The following is an 18,627-nucleotide window of genomic DNA, read 5'->3' as shown; positions in this document are numbered from 1 at the left end:
ACCCGTTTGAACACGTCCATGACATACGAATGGATCAAGTATCATTCAAATATTTGAGACAATTCTAATTTTGTATAATAATGCATAGTGCGTGAGAACGTACGTAGCAAGTGATATGATAGCGGTTTTTTCTTGTTATTCTGATATCACGTTGTTTTTTTTTAGAGACGTGATAATTCACGTCAATTAATGCCATATTTACCTTTGAATTTGTAAATTTGAACTTTAACTAATATCTGATAAAAAAGTTATCAGTTATTATCGATTGAGCAAGCTATTAGTGTCATCGTTATTGAGTTGTAAACAGGCATTTTTGTCATGATGCGAACGTTATGAATACGATAGCGACACGTTGTCGACCATCTCACGTGAATTACTTTAATTTTCGGTGACAAAGATTAGCTAAATCGATTTCAAAAATCTCACAATCCTTTAATGTTTATTATCCCAAAGTTTTACGGCATGATACGTCACGTGAAAATTTTTTTCATTGTGTATTTCCACATGAACACATTACCAACATTATCACGTATAGTTACATTGAAATACACGGACAAAGTTGCAAAGTTTTCTTTCTAATATCAAATTTTCTAATATCTCTTTTATATAATCATATTCTTTTCACTAACTGTTTAATCGAACATTTTGCACGTAACACGTTGGAAGCGTTTTTGTTACTATTTTAAATAGGCAACAAAGTATGTGGCTTTTGTAAATTTTTAAGTTTTTAATGCGTGAAGCTCGCGTTTTTTTTTTTTAGATTAGAAATACTGAGCAATTACAATCAATTTTGCCTTTATAAATCCGCGTATTTGGAGCAAGAATTCACGCACATACTCACTTTTAGCGTTCTTATTGTTTTCATACATTCACTCACTTTAACCATATGCACCAATTCCAGCTACAACACTTCACGTGTCATCACAAAATGGGAGTTCTCCGACAAAATTCACGTTTGTTGACGACTAATTATATCACTTTGGATGAGTAAGCTCACTTTTTTTCCTTTACGAAATATTTCTTTAGAACGATTCATTAGTGCTGCATTTATCACTTACTGTTTTATAATTTTGACGAATTGGATGAAGATGGGGTTTAATCAGGAGATTGCGGAAAGACCGTTATCTTTTGTTGGAAACCTGAATTCTTATTGCAGTTCGAAGGAAAAGAGGCGAATTAGGTGAATTTTAACAGTACATATAGTAAAGGAATTAAGAGAAATCACTTTTCAGTTACTTGATTGATGATGAAAGTGGAGATGAAACTCAGACCGAAAATGATATCAACGAAATTACCGTGCAGAAATTCACGCTTCAGCGAAGAAAGCAAAAAATAAGTTTATTTGGTTTAAATTTCAGATTGGTAAAGTATTCTGTTTAATTTTTGGAATTCATATAATTAGCAATCAAACAGGATGAAATGGAATTTTATCGCAGTCTTAGTTATTTCAGTGAAAAGGTTCGAGTTACGGAAGAAATCGATGAAAAATTTTCTTTTTTAGGATGGACGCAATATAAGGAAGGCACATTGGTTTAATGATATAACAGGTGAATTAAATACAATAAAAAAGGAGCGAATGGGCGCACGAAAGCAACGAAGATATGAGAATGGTTTGCTTTTATTGGTCGAGTTATAGTTTAGCTTCCTGATTTGGCAAAGTAGCACGACAATATTCATTTACATTGAGCGTCATGTTTTTCATTGTTGGACAAATTGTAGTTGTTAATTGCACCGTTTGTAGCATAAGTGATCTGTAAAAATGTTTGGTGTATTAGAGTTAGTTCACTTCTTATAAGCTGTTCCATAGTATGGCTGCACAATTTTCTTGAAGAATAAGGTTGAATGATAAGAATTATCAATTCATATTTTAAAGCTCTATGAAGGTCCATTTCTAAATTCTTATGTGTTTGTAGCACAATTTTTATATTCGATGGCAGACGCAGGAGATATCTGCGAAGATTATTCCGATATCTTACAGTCAACAGTAACAGCTCTTTCAAAACTTTTCATTGAAGAAGAAAATATGCAGGTGAAGTCGAGTTCTTGAGCAGTTTGATTCGTTTGATCTTTAGAATTTTGGCGCAATAGTTCCATGAATTAGCACAAAGCGAACTATTCAGGCTTGGAATACTTTTATTGAAAAGAATGAAGAAGAACAACGAGAATACTTGGAAAGTTTCGAGACAGAGGAAGTGTCTTCTCACCAGGGAGTTGATAGTTTTGGACAACAAACTTCTGGTGGTTCGTTTCCGTGTTTGAATTTTGTTTTCAAAATATAAATCGTTAGAAAGGTGCTTGTAAGAATGCTTTTGCCATGTTTAGCATTGTTTATAGTGCTTGGATAGCATTGCCGTAATTCTAGAGGCCATAAGAGAAACCATGGAACTGTAAACTGTTGAAATCTCCTTACCAACATAAAAATTCAGGCCATCCGCTACATTCAGCAGAAGCTTCGTTTTCGCGTTTAAATCGACGATTCAGGATGATATTAAGACATAAAACACTACCACTGGTGTGTTTGCTTCCATTTGTGTAAATTTGAAATATAGAATTAGTTCATCAAAATGAGGTTGTATTCGATTGTATTCGATCGGCCTTATTGCGTTTGTTGTTTGTGTTTCCAGATATTCTAGTGTGCTAACGCCTTGGTTCCTACTTGGTCTTGATCTCATATATATTTCTTGCAGGAATTTATGGCTGCAAATGAAGAGGAAATGAGAAGTTTTTTCCATAAAAATATGTTACCAATGTCGGAATGGTCTTCATCTGTCTTACCACAATTGCAACGTCTTATAATACATGCTTTATCGCAGTATCTTTCTCTAATCTCGAAAAGTAATTTTCTTGATCGGATTTCCATGGAAGTAGGAAATGGAATAACGTATTTGGAGTATTTTTGAAAAACATGCTAATTTACATACTTTTTCTTCTTTTGATACCATTACTTAGTCATCTCTCAATTCCAATTTTAAAGTTTTGCCAGTTTTAAATGCATTTTTAAGGCGTAGTTATTGGCAGTGGTAATGAGAAGCTTGTCAAAGTCCGCAATAAATACTGTTCATTTCGGCCACCTTCGGAAACTCTGGTTGACTATTTGAAACGAATGCATGGAGCTGATAAAGTTGGGAGAAAGCGCTGTTGATGTAAACTGATAATAAATATTTCAAATTTGATTTTTTGAAGTAGTTGATAGATTTAGCAAGAGATTTGCTTCTGTTCTTTATCCTCCTTCCTTACCTCCTGAGTGAATTGAAGCTATACGTTTGATATAATAACTAAGTACTTTTACTGTTTTGATAAGGAACTAGTTGCGAAAAAATCGTGACACTCCACACTGAATGGCAATTTCTATAATTTTAACCATTTAATGTTTTTCGAAAACATATTTCAGTTAATTTGGAAGTATTTCTGTTCCGTATTTTTTATTTCGCATTCTTCGACTGCGCATGTGCAAAAGAACATGGTTCATTCTTTTTTTTTTTTTCACTGCAGAGTAATTTCATGATATATTCATGTGTTTGCAATTTTTACTGACGATTTTGATTATGATTTCGAAGCTTTTCTTGTATTTTATCCTAGATAATATTTAATTTTCGTTTACTAAGAGTTTTAAATTCAATCATTAATCCACGAATTGGAATAACTTTGATAAGAATTTGGAAATTTTTATATTTTTTTCTACTATTTCTATTGTATATACTAATAATAATAACAGCAACAACACAGTTCATCACTTCATTGTTGTATCATGCTTTTGTACTTATTTTTTGAACTTAATTCATTTCCTTTTTTTTGAAATACAGTTGGAGAATGAAGAACTTTGTAAAATATTTTTTTTTTTAAATTCCAGCATACAATTAAGATGTATAGGATGCGCTTTTCTATATCCAAAAACGTTTCGGCATTAGACTTTAATCCTTTTTAAATTGTAGTCATTGAATGGAATAACGGAAAATAACTTGAAAACAGAATAATGATACTGCATTAATGTTAAACGTGACACTTTTGCTTATGTTTTTGAGGCATTCCCAAAAGGAATGGATTACAAAAACAGTCTTCGTTCACTTTTATTAGATTAACAGTCGAGAATAGGTATATCACTAAGAGTTATGATTTGATTATTTCACATCAGATAGGGAAATTTAGGAAGTCCTCCTGCTTACCTATCAATTTGTATTGTGAGTCGATTTTATACCTGTAAGATGGAAAAAAATTCTTAGTTTTTATTTCTACCTCTACTTATCTCCTCCTTCTTGCATCCACGAATGATTCGTTTTGTGTCGTAATTTTGCTACTTTAGTTTAAGTGGTGTTTTTTTTTTTTTTGTCTGCTACATTTCTGTCACTTTTATTGTGGATACAATGGATACCATAAAAAATACATTACAGTACCGTAAAACTACACGTTTATTTCTCCAGCAAATATGTCTTGTTAAATTTTTGTCTTTAAAAAGATTTGGATGGTAAGATAAGAGATAAAAAGGGTTAAATGTTGAGACCAGCGAGGAAGGTACTTAACGTTATCCACTTAACATTGATAAGATAATGACCACTTTACTAAAAAATCAATCTTAACTCAAGAGTTCAGGCGACAAATATTTGAATCTTTCAGTGGAATAGTTGTATAGTTATATGTTTAGGAGATAATGAGATGGAAATGGTAAAATAGTAGTAAATTAGAATTCAAGGCTTGTATTAATTAACTGGTTGAGGTTTAATTTAATTAAATAAAAGGAATATTCAGTGGTCTGTATTGTAATTTTACAAGCCTTGAAGATTAGAACTAGCCTTTTCGGCTAGTTCTAATCTTTCTATATTTCATTATCGACTACTGATTAATTGGGAACATTGAATCCATTAGCTGATACTTTCCATATCAAGTTAAATCTATTATGATAATTTTCGAACCTTATATTTAAAATTAACATTTATAGTATCATTAAAAAAAGTTTTTTATTTGCAGATAGTGAATATTTGGTCAAATGAGAATGTGAACTGAATACAGACATGATTCATTGATATCGCATCAAATCGTTCCACTTAATAAGTCATTTTTCTTTCACTTTTTGTTTTTATTTTTTATTTCTGATGGGATGATTTGATCAGGAAGATCTTTCAGGTGTAAAGGATAATTCTCATATTATTAGATGCTGTGTAATGCTACTATAATACGGAAAGCTCTTTAGCGATTATTTTATTTAGAAAAAAAGCAAACATTTAGAAAGTGTAAAAACATTCAAGATCGCACAAATATCAGACTGAAAACATGTGGTGCCACCTGTTGCCGGCTAGGTTTACGTTGAATAATATGGTACTAAGTTCAGAATGCTCTTATACCCGTTCCGATAACATCAGTCTAGATCATGGTATATTACCTCCGTGCTACCAAATAGTTGGTAATTCCGAAATGATTGTAAAGGAATTAATGGATTTTGCAGTTGGTTAGTGCGAACTCTGGAACAGGTGAGCTTAGAATAATGATAAGTCTAAAATAACAGTAATTAGCATGCCTTTATGCTTGTTTCGATAAAATCAGTCATTGTAGTGATATTTTCATGGTCTCGAATATTCTATGTTGACGAAGATTGTTAAAATTGAATCGGGATATATCAGTGGAGCAATTACTGTTCAATAAATAAGGATGTAATTAAAAGTATTGAGTTATCTTACTTGTTTGTATCCAGTATGGTGGGTTAGGTCAAGGATTAAATCAACGGAAGAAGTAGAAGAAAGAAAAAATCGGTGGAATCTATAAATTGCAATGAACCTGTAATTTCTTGTGGAGAATTCACTTTCATTTCTAGAGATGATTGCAAAAGAAAATATTTCGACCTATTTTTCCCAATTACTGCCACAGTGATCCGGTTAATGTAGTGGATTGGATGTGTTGTTATGAGAAGTACATTTAGTATATGTCTTGTTGTTTTTTGGACTTCGCACTTTGTACCTCGTTCAACAACAATAACTAGATCAACAGCTCCTTGCCATTTTATTAAGTGGTAACTACTGCGATAGCCAGTAATATTTCGGTGTTATTACTAATATTTGATAATACTAAAATTTTCTTTAGTTCCAAGTGTCGTACAAATTACTGTTTCTGTTTATTGCCAAATTTTTAATTTAGCTGATTTAGAATTTCCTTTTTTTTTGACTCTTAATAAGCATAATTTTTCTATTTCTATAATTAAATTTTAAAATAGATCTCTATATCACAACAAATATTTCTAACACTTGTAGTATCGATTTTGAACTCTTCTAGATGCTAATAAATTTATGAGTCAACCGAAACTCTAGCAAATCTTGGAATTTTATCCAATGAAAATCCATCTCACACTCCAGAGTATCACAAATATTTGATAATCCTGATAATTATAAGATGAAAGTTTTAGTAAGGAAATAAAAAAATACATCACGAAGTCATTCGCAGTGTTGATTATGGAATTAAAGGAAGCAATGGCAGAAGCGCACAGTATTGCGGCATTGTCCGTTTCGTTAACACATGATGGTATATCGATATCGTATGATCAAGAATTACTTAATGAAATTATGCATTCATTCTTTCGAGCTTACAAGAAACGGGTTGCACGTTTTAAAGTATGTGAATTTTGAAATTAAAGCAAACTTTTGCTGAAATTTGTGGGACTTTGACAATTTTATTTATGTGAACAAATAGCAAAAGATGTAATGCGTTAATTGAGAGGATTAACACCTGTGGGAGAAAGGTAAGTCATATCCTTACCCCAAATCCGATTTTTTACTTGGAATTTAGTTTTAGTAACAACTTAAATAGAGGTATAACTGTTGTTTATTTGTTTGAATCACGAGAAATTTTGATAGCAGTCTTTTCATATAACTACTCATGGATAATATATATGTAAGGTTTTTTTTGATTACTATCTCTACTTGTCCAGTAATCTCTTGTTATGATCAAGAAGTTTGTTTGAAAGCAAAAGGTTAAAAATGAATTATCAGAGCATGTAACTGTCTCATTTAATATTTTAATGATGATGCATTTCTGAAAGATATTTTTGTCATCTTTTTTACCACTCTTTTTTTACTTCATCTTTCAAGTTGAAAAGTCAAAAAATATGAATTAAAATGTTAACTCATTGCAGAATAATTTTTATAACGGTATCTTCCCAGCCAATGCTTATACGATGTGTATAGTTATATTTGTTGTAAGCATTTTATCAGTTTCTCCCTATAATTTTTCATTTGGTATATTATATTTACTGCGATATTATATCTTCAGCTCATTTTTTGGGTAACTTTTTCTGATTTCTTTTCCATCTTTTAAAAATTGCCTGCACGGTATACTCCTTCTTTCTGCTTAAATTTCAGCTACGAATTAAATCTGACATGTACTCTGATAGCAGGGTTAGTATGATTGGTAAAAGAAGTTTCTAATTTCTAGAAAATGGTCAAAAATATGTTGTGAAGTAACTTTTCATTTGAATGTCTTGGTTGCCAAAACAATAATTATACTGCTTGCTTTTACTCAATCACAGTGCATGCAAAGAATACTTTTTATTCAGTCATCTTTTTTTAGCAGCATTGTTCTATCTTAGAACATACTATAGTTCTTATTTTTTCATTAATCTCTTCCAGTGTTAAGCACTTCAAGGAATTAAAAATAGCTGAGTTTAGTGTAACCGCATATTTAGTTAAATTTATTTTTTAAAAAACCATTTCATTTCTATAATCTGTTATCATTGTTTAATATTGCAGAGATGGAATATTTTCGCAAGCATTCTCACTAGTGTTATATGGTATTTTTGTATGGTTCATGATAATTCAAATCATTCGGCTAAGTCTCAAATGTTTTTTGCTCTATAAAGGTTGGATGTATGAAAATCCGCATTTGCAGCCAATTTCAAAGATATCAAAGTTGTGGTTGGTAAGCTGTTGCTTTACTTCTTTATCTTATGATTTCTTTTTTCAGTTAGTTGTTGCTGCCAACAATTTGCTAACTTTCGTATAGTTTTGATACCAAGTCGTCTTTTATAAGCGGCGCTTTATCACCTATATTCCGAGACATATGAGAAAATTTTCCATTGTAGACTATTCGCTGTAACATACTGAAAAATCATGAATACATTTGCAGACTGTCTTACATTTGCTATCAAAGGGCGGCCTGATGTTGCATTCATTTCAAGGAGCCTTACCTCATTTACCGTTACCGCGGCTAAACGATACTCTTGATAAGGTTAGCATTGAATTTGAAAGAGTAAAGTTCATTGCAAAAAATTTAGGAAAACTGTCATGATTATATGCGCAAAGTCCTTGTCTAGAAGATGACTACTTGGAAAGAAAAATCTAATTAAAAAAAATTTCAGCACCTTTGTACGATGCGTCCAATATGCACAGATAAAGAATATGAAGAACTAGTTCAGCTTACAGAAGAATTTCGTATTGGAGTGGGACGGCATTTGCAGTGGTATCTGATTATTAAATCCTTCTTTTCGATCAACTATGTTTCAGAATGGTGGGAAGAATTTGTTTATTTGCGACAGCGTTCACCGATAATGATTAATAGGTAGGTTTTTTTATCCAAGAAAATTAAAAACAGTTTTTTGAATAATTTATTTTCCAGTAATTACTATGGCCTGGATTCAATCATAGCACATCCGACACGTAATCAAGCCGCTCGTGCTGCTACAGTGACTTGGGCGGCGCTTTTGTTTCGCCGAATGATAGAACGACAGGAAATAAAACCGGTGAGTTGCCTAAACAAGGTTTGTAAAAATTTGAAAGAAATATTGTTTGTCCGATATGAGCGATTGATGACGGGATGTACTAATCAAACAGAATGTATTTCTTACAACTAAACACGGAGTTGAAAAAATGCTAATCGTTCGGGAAATTACCATCCTTTTTGGACAAAAAGTTTTCTGTTTACAGTTTTCGTTCTTGCCGCAGTACAAAATACCTTTTTGTACCGCGCAATATGAGCGATTGTTCAACAGTTGTCGTGTGCCATGTTTGGAAAAGGATATCTTTTGTCATTGGAGTGATGCGAAACATATTGCGGTTTATTGTAATGGCTGTTGGTACCGTCTTGCCATTCATAATGGGAAAAGGTTGGTCTTTAAGAAGCTCGAGACATATTGCCAAATACAATGCGTAAGGAAATATTTTATCGTAAATGAAACTCATCTTGAAAAAAATATATGACAGATGATATCAGAATACAATCATTATTGAAGGAACATAAAAAAGAAGTGGAATGTAAGAAGTTCAAGGAAAGAAAGAAGATAGAACCTTTATTGGAAGTTCAAACTTAATTTATTAAACAAAGAAGGTAGTTACAAAGGGTTCTTTTCTTTTTGGAACCCTTTGTTTTTTAGATTGGATTAAAGATAGAATTTTAGACAGAATGAATCATTTCCAGATAGAATCAAAAATTTGTAGGACTTTTAGATAGTATTTTAGAATTTTTAGATAGTATTTTTAGATAGAATTAAAAATTCGACATAGTTCTTTAAATGTTCAGTGTTTATGTTATTTATTCGGTAAATTTTCTCCTTTGTTCAACAAATACTGTCAGTGTTACTAACGCCCACGCTATCAGTATCCATTGGGAAACTTATTATTTTTTACAGAAAACACTGCTAAAAACATTCCAAAAAATTGAAATCCTAAAAATTCTTATTTTTTCTGATGTTTAACAAATAAATTGCCATATATGAATTATCAGGCCGATACATTTCTTAGTTAATAGTTACTTGCAAGTACTTTTTAGACCATTCACTTTTTTTTTTTAATAGATTATACGAGCCATGCGAACTGCAAAAAGGTTTTGAAGCGATATTGAATGAAAAAGTCAGCGTAGATGCTGAAGAAAGTTGCATTGCTGCTTTAACAGCCGGTGATCGAGATTTATGGGCGCAAGCACGCAGAAATCATTTTGCTTCCGGAATCAATCAATTTTCCTTGCATACAATTGAAAAAGCTGCATTTGTAATCATACTAGATGAGCAGGAAGTTTTCTATGACTCCGTATGTTATTTTTTTCTTATAATTAATTTATAATAATTAGAAAACTCTTGAAACATTTCATATTTTTTTTGATATAATGCGTTTCGATTTATTGTATTCCTAGAATTCTTGGTATTATCCTGTGATTATCCTGAAACCAATATTTTTTGCAAACACTATTCCTGATTTTTTCATTAGATTTACGACTAAATTTAGAATGACCCGTCGAAATTGGATTATTGGGCTAGTAGCCTACTTCATGGTACTGGATATGATCGTTGGTTCGATAAGTCGTTCAATCTCATCATTTTTAAAAATGGACGTTTTGGTATCAATGCTGAACATTCGTGGTTTGTCATTTTATTTATCTTGTTTATTCTGTTCCCTAGTAAAGCGGATGCTAAAACTTCGGCATTATTGATTATAGGTAAGAAGCAAAACATTCTCTCATCATTTGTAATTTCAAAGTAGTACTATCAAGAAAAGCATCGAAAATATTAATAAATATAGTCATACGATATATTCATTGTTTCTTCCATGTTATATTTCCACTTAAGATCACTTGATAAGAATAACTCTCTGTATTATTATGTCCCAAGAAATCCTATGTTGAATTATTTTTAGACCTGCTTGCTTCTTATACTTTTCCTTTACTCAACTCTTCTGGATTAAATTTATATGATTACTTGAAAAGAAAAAAAAAAGGCGTAATCTGTGGTAACCGATATACTGAATGATTTAATCACTTCTTTAAAAATTATTTTTATTGAAATTGTTCAGGCATTTTTATCGAATGACTTTAGTAAAAATAATATTTCATTATAAGTTAGTTTTCTAGATCGTTTTTCATAAATACTAATATGATGAACTAGTTTATTTGTTAAGGTAAACAATTATTACATTGAAAAATATTTGAATTTTTTGTTAGTTTTAATGATTCGGACTGATTTGGTGAGAATATTATATAAATGTAAAATTAAAATAAAACTGTAGAAAATTTTTGTATCGGGATTGCTTTAACATTTTGAAGTAAGATGACGATTAATAATATTTTTTATAAAATTATAGTCAAGTAGTACACTGTTTTTTTTATATTTATTTTATAGCAAATTTATATCAAGCGACATTTTTCAAAAAGTTCCTAATGAAAGAAACTGTATTATTTGCAAAATTATCTATTTAACAGAATAAACTATTTATTAATATCATACTGTAACTTTGTGAGATTAGGATGTGGTCCTACACCAGTAGATTTATTGCGCATAATCAATATTAATGTTAATAGTAATCATTTTAATAATTTTGTATGGCTTAACAAGTTGAAAAAAAATATTCTTCTATGAAATTCTCATTATTAGATTACTTGGTAAATAATCGATAATCGATTATTACTTAATACAGTTTAATAGGATATGTCGGTTCAATCAATTTAGCCCCACATTTTTAATTTTCATTTTTCCACTTATTATCACCAATAAATCTTACAAATGCGATAAAATGCCTTAGGGGTGATGCAGCAGTGGTGGCTCACTTCATGGAATTTTGTACTATAAAAACACTTTGTGAATATAATTACGATGAAAATGGAAGCACATGTGGGAAAGTTGAATTAATTCCGAAATACGATCGTTTACGATGGCATATTACTCCTGAATTGAATGTAATTTATTCTCTTATTTTAGCTTAATTTTAGCATATCTTTATATGTTTATTATCAATAATAATTATTGTTAGGAGCTTTTTTGTTTAAAGCAGAAGATAACGCATTGACTAGGAATGCTTACTTTAAAGGGTTGAAGTTTGGTAAATTCAATTCCATTATACGAATGGACTAATCAAACCGATCGAATTTCATTAAGAGATTAGTAAGCAGTATGCTGGGATTATTTCATCGTATTGAATATTCTGAGAATCGAATATTCAAATAACGAGTTCTTAATTTTGGCATGTAAATGTACCGAATAGGTTAAGGAATTTCCGAGACTAAAGTTTTTATATTTTTCTGTTTTAGGTCACAATAATGAAGTGTTTGCAAACAACACGTGCATTAATTGATGATGTAGAAGTAGCTGTACTGGTTTGGACTAAATATGGTAAAGGCCTGATAAAAAAGCTCCACGTATCACCAGATGGCTTTCTTCAGATGGTTTTACAATTGGCCTTCTACCGTGCAAGTTCTTGAAAAAACTTATTTGACCAAATTAAATTGAAAACTTTTGACAGATTAACTTTTTGCTTTATTATAATATGGTAATCTTTCTCTTTATTACATGTAGCCCACAGATGTAAATGGGCTTAGAGGTTAGAGGTCTTCCTTCATGCCTTGTTTCAAAATCTTCTGTTCTCAGTACCGTACAAAATGAGCTTCACTCGTCTTCAACATATGTATATGAAACATTTTTTGGTTTCAAATAACTTAGACCAGGAATTTCAGTTGATCGTAAAAAAGAAATTTTTAGCACTATTTTTAGTAAGTGTTTGTTTAGAATCAAGGGAAGTTTGCGTTGACTTATGAAGCAACAACGGCACGTTTATTCCGAGAAGGAAGAACAGAAACTGTTAGATCGTGTTCCTCATATAGCTGTGACTTTGTGCACGCTATGCTTGATCCAAATCAAACTGCAAGTTTAATTCTACTGTTTCATTTTTCAAACTATTTTTTTTTTTTTTTAAGACGAGTTCTTTTTGCAATCTAGTCGCATTTCGAAACAAAAACTAATGGAAGAAATAAGCAATATGAGAAGGACGTTTCATATTTTCAAACATTATCATATTTTCGTTTCATATTTCCAAACATTATCACTTGGATTGTCTGAATTCTTTAGTCATACATTCTTCTAATATTATTGAGGTTTAGATTAATATATTCTATATTTTAGCATCAAGAGAGATTGAGATTGCTTCATGCTGCGTGCAGATATCATCAAACAATGTATCGTGATGCGATGTGTGGCAAAGGAATTGATCGACATCTTTTTGCTCTGCAAGATTTAAACACATTTAAAAATTTTTAATATTATTTGAAATTGTTTGAAACTAAGATTCATGGATTTAGTTTGAAAAGTCACTGCCTTTCTTCCCTTAACCTGCACTCTATCGCATTTTTGGTGCAATATAACTTGCAATAATAGCGCAATTATAAGTTGGGAAGAACTCGGCAGGTTGATACTGTTAGTTGTGAAATAATTCCATTTGACCTATTGATTGAATGACCAAAGTCTCTGTTCAGTTGACCTGACCTCTCTTAGTTTTAGCATATTCCATCTAACACTGTAGAACTTGGATTCATTAAAGAATACAGCAAGGATGATTTCCTCCTTTTTATAGGTACATTGTTATGCGCTACTTAAAATTTCAATCACCATTCTTGGAAAGAATATTCCCGCCTACCTTTTTGCTTTCTACCAGTCAAACACCAATCAGTCAATGTGGAGAAGAATTAAAATACGTCAATGTGGACCCTCATGAATTTGCCACTGCTGGTGGTGGTTTTGGACCAGTAGCTGATAATGGTTATGGCGTTTCCTATATTATTGTTGGCGACGACATACTTTCTTTCCATATTTCATCGAAACGTTCAGCGGATAATACGGCATGTTTTAGACTTTTCTTATGTATCCCTTTTTACAAATGATTTTCGCTTCTCCAAGTACAATTAGATTTGCGAATAATTTTCTTTATAGAGGAAAAGCATATACATTTCTTCCATGCTCCAAATTTTATTCGAATAGTTCCATCACCCAATTATCCCCAAAACGATCCATTAGCCTTTTATGCGATTAGTTTTAATTCGAGCAATTAAAGTGATCTATTTTCAACCGCTTTCTTCGATTTATATTTAATCTAATTTACAGAGTTCAGCAAGATTACGAGATGATATCGCCAAAAGTCTTGAGGATATGAGCTTGCTTTTACAATGATAACAAATCACCAAAATCTTCAGAATGGTCCAATCATTCATTCAGCAACTGATCGGATATATGTGATAGTAAATGATAATAAATCAGAGATTTTCTTAAGCTATTTTTTATGTTATGTTAGCTTCCAAGCTGTCTTTAATGTACACATACCATATCATGCGAGAATTTTGTATAGTTAATTAAGACTTGCTCAATCTCACTTTTTTCTGACCTTCAACGATATTATGTTTAATTCATCCATATACATTTACATATATAATTTTGTTCCTATCATTAAATATACATTCTCCAACACAGCGTATATCACTGGATAGGTTTTTGAATCATTAGTCTACATGTAATATTAATATAAGGAAAGAATAGATCAAACATATAAGTTGATCATGGATAATTGAGTTTATGTTTTGCATTATTACAGCTCTGAGGGGATCGAGCTGTCAGTGTACATTGAAATAATAAATGTTTTAGATTTATGAAGTTACATTTTCATTATTCGTGTTGAGTTAAACGTTATAGCAAATTGGTATAGCCTCATATATCTTACTGTGATTTATAGTTTAGAAAAGAGCACATCTTTCAATCTTCTTGTAAAAAAGTTACGGGGTTATAAGAGGTCAAATTTTTTTAGTGCAGATTAGATTTTAATAATGCATTTCATTTACAATTTCAATGTACTGCACCAGTATCATTTGTCAGGTAACTTCTTTAAGACAGGTAAATTAATATAACTTTTTTTTTTCTGTAAAAGGATCAACAATTTGGGAGAATATTTTTGGATGCAATTATCCGTTTCTCGACGTTTGATAGCTAATTTGATTCATTTCCACAATGATACATTATGGGCAAATGAGATGAAGAATGTTTTGATGGAATGCTGTACAGTTATTCCTAATTTTATTACCGAACAAGAAGAAGCATCACTTCTAGATGAAATTAATCCACATATGAAACGAATGCGTTATGAGAAATCACATTGGGATGATGTAATGCTTTTTTTTTTTTGAATTTTATATCTATAATTGATTTATCGGATTTAATTTTGCAATTAAACTATAATCTGATTTTAAATCTTAAGCTATTTGAATTGCATTTATGCAATTCACGACTTTAATTTCACAAATTGTGATCCGAATTAATTAAAATTCAATTCAATTTACAATTCAGCTTACATCTGCTTTCTGACAATTTTTTTTCTCGATCTATGGTACTTTTAGAAATTAATAGTTATTAAAAAGTTAATGGAATTATTTTACTAAATACTAATACAATAATGTATAAATTTTACGAAAAAAACAACGTCATAGTTCACGTACGTTTTAACATTATAGCATCGATAGTTTTACGATTTATTTCAAGTCATACTTAACTTTTAACAAATTCATGCATGCTTCAATTTATTAGCTTGTATGTAAGCACTTCACTAAATGAAATTAACGTGTAATATTTAATATTTAATTTCAAAAAATTTAGGCTATTCATCTATATCGTGAACGAGAGCAGCTAAATTGGAGAACGGAAAATGAGGCTATTTTAGATCGAATTCGAAGGCATTCATTCAAAAAAGACGATAAGCAATATTCATTTGTACATATCCTTGATTTACACGAAGATGGTGTTATTAAACCGCATATTGATAGTACTAGGGTATCATTTCTTTCTTTTTCCTTTTTTCAAATTTATTTTTATATATTACCAAAAATTACATGACATTAAAATATTGATATAAAATACATTTTTAAGATAAGTTAGGTCTTTTTTTGATGTAAGAAATAATTTAATCTTTCTTATTTATCAGATTAATGATTAATAGATTGCTTCAAATAAGGAAAATGCTTATAATTCTTAGCTTATATTTCATATTTTTTGATTTTTTTTTCTTTTTTCAGTATTGTGGCGATATTATCACTGGTCTTTCCTTATTATCAGATGCTGTAATGCGTTTACGGCATAAGGATCAAAAAGATCAACTCATTGTTGATTTATTCTTACAAAAGCGAAGTCTTTACAAATTAGGGTAATATTTTTCAAAATAAATTTATTGTTTCATATTTTAGTTAATTTTAAGATTATTAAATTAAGATTTATGTTTCAGATGTAAACTCTAAGTTATTTCCTACAAGATATGTCTAGCATTTCATTGAAGTTTAGGAATGACCACGGTTGATATTATCAGCCTACTTCTTTATTATATCAAAAATGCATTATAACGGATAATCTATTAGGATCGGCTTTCTAATAGTTAAAAATGCTCTATTACTGCTGCTAACTGTCGTAATTATTTGCTTATTCAATTGGATAAAGTTTTCAGAGAAGTTAGTCGTTATGAATTTTATCATGAAATTCTCGGAAAAGCAGAGTCGTACTTCATGGGTAAGCCGATCCCACGAAGTCGTCGCATATCGATAATATGTCGTGATCTCCCACCCAATGTACAGGAAAATGAATTACCACTGCCAACAATGCTGCAGAAAAAAACAGTTGCTGCAACAAGCGATACTAATCAGATGATTTAGTTATTATTATGGCCAAAGTGAGCTTAGAAATTTTGTTTTTGGAAAGTCCAGAGATCAAACCCCCAAATATCTCTTTCATAAGAAAAATCTGATAATGGAGGTGGAGCAATTAGTACATAGTGGAAAACTGTCTATTGCTGAAATTGATTGCTGCAATTCCAAGTTAGTCTCATAAATAAAAATTCTGAACCACTCGTAACAGTGTATGTACTTGTTCCTTCAGGAAGTATCTGCTAGGATTTCTAATTACTGATAGAAAAATGAAATTTTGCTCTCCAGAGAAATCCCCCAGATTCATTTTATTACGTTCAGTAACGGTAGGAGAAACTAAACGTTTAACAATTATTGTCATGGGGAATTATCATGCACTTTAGAAGGTGCTACACTGAATCAATGATTATTTCCGGTGCTAATGCTATTTTTCGAACAGTACAAATTTAAAAGATATATCGGAGTTGCTATAGCACCAGAGCAAATTTTCCATACAAGTTTTGTTATAATATTTCAAAGTGAAACCATGATTATCACTTGATGCGAGCATATTACAATAAGAGTTCCATAAGTATAATACAACAAATCAACGACAGGAGAAAATAACACCGTTCCATTTCGCAAAGTTTAATCGGACATTTACTGAAAATTTTCATGAAGAGGAGGGTTCTCCAACTAAACTTTGCATTGAGAAACTGCCATTTCAAATTCTTTCGAAGTGGAATTAAGAATTTGTGCTCAACCCGGAATGTTGATTTCTTGGTCCTTTTCCCGAGTTCTGAATCCCAGTGCATCAAAAATTTTGATTCCCGAAAATTTGTAAATTTCAGTCAAAAACAGCTCTTACTTCACTAATTGAACTGATCAATATATTGGGAAAATATATTCCTCAATCTATCACATCAACGCAGCTCACGCTTCGAGAAGAGAATCTGTGTGACTGGGAATTATTACTTTTGGCAAGGGTATATCTGATCTGTTTTTCGCTCATAAGCAGCTTGGAAAAAATTATGAGCATGATTATGATAAATTTTGAAATACTTCGCAGTTTTCAGAAAACAGTATTCTAGAATGACTTCATAGAAATTTGACACGAACAATCTGAAATTTCGAACTTTAATCTGATTCATTCCCGACGTAGATTTTCCAGTCTAGCCTGTAGATCGGCGTCCGCATCCGATAATACTACCTGCGGCTGTCGGTTTTGATCAGCCGCCTTCAGTGAACTCTGTGCTGTAGGTATTGCCGAGAGTTCCTCATTCATCTGGATTCCTAATTCATCTAGTACCTGGAAAAAGATGGTGTAAACTTCGGAAATCAAACCATTACCTTTTTTTTTTCTTTTTCTTGTTAAATTACGGTCTACAGAATGTTACAAATTACGGTCTACAGAACGCCGTACGACGTGGAAACATTCCTTCGTCTACTGGGACATTCTTTAGTAGTGAATCGTGGGTTAACAAAACAAAAATCTAGAAATTGTCAAAAGCTTGCCAACGTACTACCTCTTCTCTTTGAAATAAAAACTTGATGAAACATCAAGCGAGTCTCGTCAGTTACACTTTACTCAAATGCAAAAACAGTAGCTGAAGGAATCCCACAGCAAATATCATATGAACACATAAGCATCATGCATTTTTAATCCGTCTCTTCGACAATCCTCAACTTATCCTTGGCTGCCATTAGCACTTAGAGAAAAGAAAACTGAATATATACACTAATTAAAACGATGAAAATTTACGAAAAATTGCGCAATCTATACCTGAGCAACAATTGCTTCCGTTTCCTCCTCATCACCCTCATCTGCAATGGCATCATCGACTGCTTCACCCATCATTTCTTCTTTCATATCCATAATTTCTGACTGCCTTTCAAATTCCATCATTATTTTCTGGATTTGGGGCAAATTTAGTTGCCGATTCATGTTTTGCATTGCTCGCGTTACCCCTTTCATTGCTTGTGCCATTGCATCTTGACTTTTCAGAGTTTGCACCTACAAATTATCCATCCTTAACATCGATGATAGAATCCATTTAAGATGTTTAAAGGCAATTACGATCAGCAGTATCCACATGCAGTTTGATTAAAAAATGGTTTAATTTGAAATGCTACATCTCACTTTGCATTTCGGATGCCACATTAAAAACCATCCTAAGTTTCGAAAGACAAAAATCTTAGAATGGTTTTATATCTTATATAACAGCTATAGGTAAGATAATTAAGACG

The 18,627-nt window shown here is 31.4% G+C and overlaps 4 protein-coding genes across 4 annotated transcripts in view; 3 read left to right on the top strand and 1 right to left on the bottom strand.

The window, feature by feature from the left end:
- Positions 1-928: 928 nt before the first annotated feature.
- LOAG_06042 (hypothetical protein) lies at positions 929-3,142 on the top strand (the record flags this gene model as incomplete). The annotated part of the gene is made up of 8 exons (XM_003141578.1): positions 929-987; positions 1,233-1,362; positions 1,502-1,610; positions 1,914-2,029; positions 2,121-2,241; positions 2,427-2,512; positions 2,688-2,835; positions 3,003-3,142. 8 exons carry the CDS (start codon positions 929-931, stop codon positions 3,140-3,142), a joined length of 909 nt encoding a protein of 302 aa, XP_003141626.1.
- Positions 3,143-6,386: 3,244 nt separating this feature from the next.
- Positions 6,387-14,338, top strand: LOAG_06041 (hypothetical protein). The gene is made up of 15 exons (XM_020447045.1): positions 6,387-6,593; positions 7,115-7,263; positions 7,728-7,896; positions 8,104-8,205; positions 8,336-8,535; positions 8,593-8,716; positions 8,901-9,079; positions 9,767-9,998; positions 10,194-10,327; positions 11,484-11,637; positions 11,989-12,147; positions 12,464-12,598; positions 12,857-12,960; positions 13,305-13,569; positions 13,832-14,338. The coding sequence occupies exons 1-15, from the start codon at positions 6,435-6,437 to the stop codon at positions 13,895-13,897; spliced, it is 2,331 nt and encodes a 776-aa protein (XP_020302683.1). The 5' UTR covers positions 6,387-6,434; the 3' UTR covers positions 13,898-14,338.
- Positions 14,339-14,643: 305 nt separating this feature from the next.
- LOAG_06040 (spermatogenesis associated 11) lies at positions 14,644-16,510 on the top strand. The gene is made up of 4 exons (XM_003141576.2): positions 14,644-14,880; positions 15,368-15,541; positions 15,784-15,911; positions 16,206-16,510. Exons 1-4 carry the CDS (start codon positions 14,674-14,676, stop codon positions 16,408-16,410), a joined length of 714 nt encoding a protein of 237 aa, XP_003141624.2. The 5' UTR covers positions 14,644-14,673; the 3' UTR covers positions 16,411-16,510.
- An 850-nt stretch (positions 16,511-17,360) lies between these two features.
- LOAG_18723 (hypothetical protein) overlaps positions 17,361-18,627 on the bottom strand; it is a 2,709-nt gene continuing 1,442 nt past the window's right edge. The window contains exons 3-4 of the mRNA XM_020451386.1: positions 18,164-18,394; positions 17,361-17,689 (exon numbers count right to left, since the gene is read on the bottom strand). Of these exons, the coding sequence (XP_020304836.1) occupies positions 17,528-17,689; positions 18,164-18,394 (393 nt within the window). The 3' untranslated portion in view covers positions 17,361-17,527. The remainder of the gene's footprint in view (positions 17,690-18,163; positions 18,395-18,627) is intronic.

The sequence above is a fragment of the Loa loa genome (assembly GCF_000183805.2).
Source record: "Loa loa unplaced genomic scaffold supercont3.468, whole genome shotgun sequence".
Taxonomy (NCBI): domain Eukaryota; kingdom Metazoa; phylum Nematoda; class Chromadorea; order Rhabditida; family Onchocercidae; genus Loa; species Loa loa.
Note: the sequence above shows the minus strand (reverse complement) of the source record. Positions and strands in the feature narration are given on the sequence as shown.